The sequence below is a fragment of the Coenobita brevimanus genome, chromosome 50, assembly GCF_032717465.1.
Source record: "Coenobita brevimanus isolate Jiangsu-jjx chromosome 50, ASM3271746v2, whole genome shotgun sequence".
NCBI classification, from domain to species: Eukaryota; Metazoa; Arthropoda; class Malacostraca; order Decapoda; family Coenobitidae; genus Coenobita; species Coenobita brevimanus.
This window is the reverse complement of record NC_137003.1, coordinates 21732135-21738134: the sequence shown is the minus strand read 5'-3', so window position 1 is coordinate 21738134 and position 6000 is coordinate 21732135. Positions and strand designations below refer to the sequence as shown.

Here is a 6000-nt window from a genome sequence, read left to right as displayed (position 1 = left end):
GTGGCTAAAGCAATTTTCTCTGCATCTAACTGGATGTTAGGGAATGTTACTTGACCATGGTAGTTGAAAGTTGACTTGGGTTCTTTTGGGGAACCCTTTTATTATCTTTTTATGTATAGCTTACCAATCACCATGGTGCCCATTGGCCTGGCGGTGTGTCCATCTGACATCTTTCTCTGTGTGGGTCTTGAACTGCTTGAGCAGACATTAACTGCTTCTCTGCTTCCTCTAATCCCTCCTAACGAATGACATAGAAGTATATGAAATAAATATATCTATTTAAACTAGTCATGCCTTTTGGAGGGTGTGGCAAATACAGAGTAGCTGTTCTAGTGAATAATACACACTGATCTCATTGGCAATACTGTAAAGATGTGACAAAAATCTAAGGAAAGTCATGTCATCAAGCTACCTAATGGAGTCTCTACATGCAGTTTGTTAGCGCTAGTGATGTTGGAACAGTGCGGGGTGTGGCTGAGTTTGAGGTGGGTGTGGACAGCCAGGATGCTAACATGACAAAGGCACAGCTCTCCCAGATGGTCAGCCAGGCTCGCCAGGTAGGTCACTCTCACATACCGATTAAGTTTTCTGTTACTAGCCTTCTGATAGACCTTTCAGCCAGTGTCAACCTAATCTAGACAATGTATCCTAACCTACATTAACCAAAATCAGTGTAACCTCTACCCTACTGATGTCACCAGCTGCAGCAGAATTTGGGGTCTGTGACAGTGGTCGTGGTGAGTGACGATCCAGCTTTCTTTGTCACCTTCACCCAATTGTCCCTTAATGCTCGCCTGCTGGTGTGGTCAACAAGGCTTCTCGTCTTCACCCGCCTCACGCTCTACGGCCTCCACCACCTCCGCAAAACCCTTTCCATGACAAACTCTATGCTCGTCTTAGTCTCTCACGCCGAAACAAAAAGGTAAGGTTTTATAAGTAGTCTCTGAATATTTATGTTGTTATTCAAGAAATTGAAGTATTGTCGAACTGTGAATGAACAGAAAGGGTTGGTTGACGACTATTGTTTCACTTATATATACGCAAGTGATTTTAAGATAAAAATTTTTTAAGCTTTTATATTTGCATTTTGCTTGCACATAGATGTATAGGCCTACCAAATTTATTTTTCCCACTGTTGGAATAAAAAAAAAAAAGTTCTATGTCTGTTGGAGATCATTAAAACTATTTCCTTTTAAAATACTCGTATACCTTTGAATCCTCAGGGCAGAGGACTTTAATTCCCCATAATTGGATCTTTTCCTCAATAACAGCTTTTGAGATGTTCTGGATGTTTGTCCGACACACATTTCTATAGCACTGCGTATATCTTGCCTTTAATTCCCCATAATTGGGCTACTGATGTCAGCCTTTTTTCTGTAGCGTCCCATTTTATCACCGTATTTCCAATGCAAAGGTGGCTGTTGTATGAAGATTTCTTATTTTCAAATTTACAGAGTAAAATATTCTGAATTCTTTACACTCTGACTATGGCAAACCATTTTATATATATATATATATATATATATATATATATATATATATATATATATATATATATATATATATATATATATATATATAAAGGTGAGAATGAGAGGGCAAAAGGAGTTTGTATTGTTGTAAGTAACAGATGGAAGGAGAATATAAGACAGTATGGATCAGTTGGCTCAAGGATTGTGTGGGTAAGATTGAAAGATGGACTACAAATGTGGGCGATTGTGTGCGTGTATGTACTGTTACGACCCCAGCTGTCGTCACTCCTCAAGCACGCTGCAATAGTTAGGTACAGCAAGAAATTCGTTCGGCCTGCAACTCCTCATTCCCGAGCCAGCTGGATAGTGTTACGGAACAGAGAAAGATAATGTACACTTTAAGTGAGAATACTAAAAATCACTACTGTCCCGTAAAGTTCCAGGTTCAAAACAAAAGAGTTAGGTAAAATTACAAGTTAAAGTTTAATGCTCAAACTAACAACAAAACATTCAGGACTCATAAGGATAATGTAATGGCAAAAAACAGGTTAAATATATGGTTAACTGCAATAGCCTCTATTAACATGAAATTAGCAAGAGTAAATTTACCTAAGTCAGCCCTGATAAAATGAAAATACACTGGGTAATGCTCAGTTAATGCAAGATAAATTATTACAGATACAAACTAATATTAAAACTGGCTGACAAAATGAATCCTACAAAAATTACAAAAAAACTCACTAGGCCTACAAATCAACACCTTATGCTATACAGTACAAGGAAAAAATGCAATAACACTTATACTCAAATTACACAGCTGCTAGATGGTTGGAGACTTCCTGAGCGCTCAATAATAACTGTACAGGGGAGGACAGAGATGTGAACAAAATGAGGAGCAGATCTAAGTGGCAATTAATGTAGAGACTGAGCTCATTATATAGGGGCCAGCAGAGCTTGATACAGCTTGTAAGAAGGATGCGCAAATGAAGCCATGGGGACAAAGAGTTGACAATCCCGCTCTGAACAACAGAAAGAACGACTTACTCTACTATAACGGAAGAAGGGGGGGACTGAGGTAGAACAAGCTCGTGATCAAACATGCAGCATACTGTGCGTTAAAATTACACAAAGGATGATGAAATCATAGGCTACGTAACACCTCCCCACAAAGAAAAAGAAATTTACAAAGGAAATTTCTTATTACTCTAAAACAATCTGTCTAAAGTCTAGATAAGCAATCTGCAATAACATTTTCTTTTCCCTTGACATGTTGTATGTCTAATGAATACTCCTGAAGAAGTAGACTCCATCTTGTCAATCTCTGATTTTTATCTTTAAACTTACTAAGGAATTTCAGTGGGTTATGATCGGTATAAATGACTATGGGGTCAAAACCAGAACACAAATAAAATGAAAAATGCTGTAAACCCAAAATCAAGGCCAAAAGCTCTTTCTCAATAGTTGAGTAGTTCTTTTGAGGTGGAGTGAACTTCTTACTGTAATAAGATACAGGGTGTTCAATACTCTGATCATCCTCTTGCAGCAAAACAGCCCCAGCTCCTGTATCACTTGCATCAACAACCATCTTAAAAGGCTTAGCAAAATTTGGAGTAGCGAGCACTGGCTTACTCAATAGGATAGCTTTAAGTTTGTTGAAAGAGGATTCACAGTTATCGGTCCAGACAAATTTAACTCCCTTTTTCAGTAGGTCTGTAAGTGGTGATACAAGAATTGAAAAGTTAAGAACAAATCTCCGGTAATAACCAACCATTCCCAAAAATCTTTGTAGCTCTTTCCTACTTTTAGGTCTGGGAAGATCACTTATAACCTAAACCTTAGCTGCTGGTGGTGCAACATGTCCATCACCAATTACATACCCAAGGTACTGAACTTTAGCTTGACCAAACTCACACTTTGACAAATTAGCTACAAGATTAGCCTGAACCAAACGCTCAAGAAATTTACTGACATGGCATAGGTGATCTTTCCAGTTGTCACTGAAGATTAATACATCATCAATATAAACAACACACCCTGCCAAACCCTCTGTTACAACATTCATGAGCTTCTGAAATGTGGCTGCTGCATTCTTCATACCATATGGCATTACAGAACATGCAAAAGTCTTTCCTAGTGTTACAAAACATGAGATCTCCCTAGCACATTCAGTCATAGGTACTTGCCAGTATCCCTTTAACAAATCAAACTTACTTATGTACCTAGCCTTTCCGATCTTGTCTATGCAATCTTCCACACGAGGGAGAGGGTAAGTGTCTGTTTTGGTTATCTGATTAACACGTCTGTAGTCGATGCAAAGCTGCTGTGACCCACCTGGCTTAGGGACCAGAGTGACAGGAGAACTCCACTCGCTCTGACAGGGCTCAATCATCTTGTGGTCCAACAGGTAGCCAAGCTCCTTCTGGAAGAGAGGAACTTTCACTAGGTTCACACGGTAAGGAGGCAGTTTAATTGGCTTTGTGTCTCCAACATCGACACCATGCATCAACACAGTGGTTCTTCCTGGAGTGGCACGGAACACTTGCGGGTACTCCTGCAGTAATGCCGAAAACTCCTGCCTTTCCTTGGGAGGTAGATGAGAAAGCTTAGTCTGGAGATCATTCATGATATCAGGATTCTTCCCCAAACTATCACTCAGGCTCATACTGCATGGGAGAGCTTCACTTGCAGACTCGGGTGGAACAGCTACAGTGCAGACTGGATTATTTTCGTCCCGCCTGTGATATAACTTTAGCATGTTGATGTGACATAGTTGCTTGCTCTTTCTACGATCTGGTGTGGCGATGACATAGTTGACATCACTGAGTTTCTTCTCCACGAAATAAGGACCACTAAACTTGGCTTGAAGGGGTTGCCCATGAACTGGTAGCAGAATCAAAACCTGATCTCCTGGCTGAAAGTGGTGTAACCTGGACTTCTTATCATACCAAGTCTTCATCTTCTCCTGAGCAGCTCCTAAATTCTCTCTCGCCAGCTGTAAAGCAGTGGACAGCCGTTCTTTGAACTTCATCACATACTCCAGCAGGTTGACGTCATCTTCCTCCGACAGCCAGCATTCCTTGAGTAACTTAAGGGGTCCTCTTACTTCATGGCCAAACAGTAGTTCAAAAGGTGAGAAGCCCAGTGATTCATTTGGAGATTCTCTTGTGGCAAACACAACGAATGGAAGACCTTTATCCCAGTCTTTCTGATGTTCCAAACAGTATTTCTTGAGCATCGATTTGAGTGTTTGATGATATCTCTCCAACGCTCCTTGGGTCTGGGGATGGTAAGCTGAAGACGTGATCTGGGTGATGCCCAACTCTTTCAGAGACTGCTTGAAAACATTTGACATGAAATTACTTCCCCGGTCTGACTGTACCTCCTTGGGCAGACCAAACTTTGTGAAGAACCCTAGCATTTCCTTAACCACGTTCTTTGCTGAGATATTTCTAAGTGGAATGGCTTCAGGATAACGAGTAGCCATATCAATCAGGGTCAACACATAAGAAAATCCTGAAGAAGTCTTAGGAAGAGGGCCCACAATATCCACCAACACACGGGTGAAAGGCGCCTCAAAAGGAGGAATGGGAACTAGAGGTGCAACCTTTTCAGTCTGATTACACTTCCCCACAACTTGACAGGTGTGACAAGACTTACAATACCAGGAAACATCCCTGAAGATACCTGGCCAGTAGAAGTGTTTCAAAATGCGTGCCACAGTCTTCCTCACTCCAAGGTGTCCTGCCAAACTGGAATCATGAGCCACTCTAATGATATCCTGCCTACAAACACGAGGGATGACAACTTGATGTACAACCTCCCATTCACAGTCGGCTGATGCTGTTGGGGGTCTCCACTTCCTCATAAGTACTCCCGACTTTACATAATAACAAGTAGAAGCACCGGCAGACTCTTCTTCACTGTAAGCAGAGTTAGCTAGACCTTTCAACTCAGGGTCAGCAACCTGCAACTCAACCAACTCTTGACGAGACAAATTATCAAGGTACTGCCTCATCTGGTGAGTGGTCCAAATTAGCAAGAAAAGTGTCAGCTAGGATAACATCATCATCATCATTATCCTTTAAATCACCAGTAACTTTAGACTTAGCCCTAGTGACAGCACATGCAGGGAACACATCAGGGACATCACAATAATGGGTCGCAGCCACTGGCTCACTAGACAACTGAGGAGCTGGACACACTTGACTTCCACCAATATCATTTCCAAGTAAGAAAGTTACACCTGACATTGGGAGTGTCTCAACCAACCCAACCATAACGGAACCATTAACAAAACCAGACTCTAAATTCACTCTGCACAGAGGGACAGAGAAGTAATTATTCCCTACACCTTGTAAGATTACAGTTTCATCAGAGGAATTAACATTAGAGCCTAGAACACTGGTCAGCATAAGGGATTGGCAAGCACCTGTATCACGATATATTTGAACTGATTTCCTGTCATTACTGTCCAGAGGACTGACAAAACCATCAGACAGGAAATTAGCACATGAACTCTTGAGAGTGT

General features: G+C 41.1%; 1 protein-coding gene across 1 annotated transcript in view; it reads left to right on the top strand.

The window, feature by feature from the left end:
* The first annotated feature begins 480 nt into the window (after positions 1–480).
* LOC145399707 (uncharacterized) overlaps positions 481–6000 on the top strand; it is an 89334-nt gene continuing 83814 nt past the window's right edge. The window contains exons 1-2 of the mRNA XM_080272254.1: positions 481–557; positions 702–922. Of these exons, the coding sequence (XP_080128380.1) occupies positions 513–557; positions 702–922 (266 nt within the window). The 5' untranslated portion in view covers positions 481–512. The remainder of the gene's footprint in view (positions 558–701; positions 923–6000) is intronic.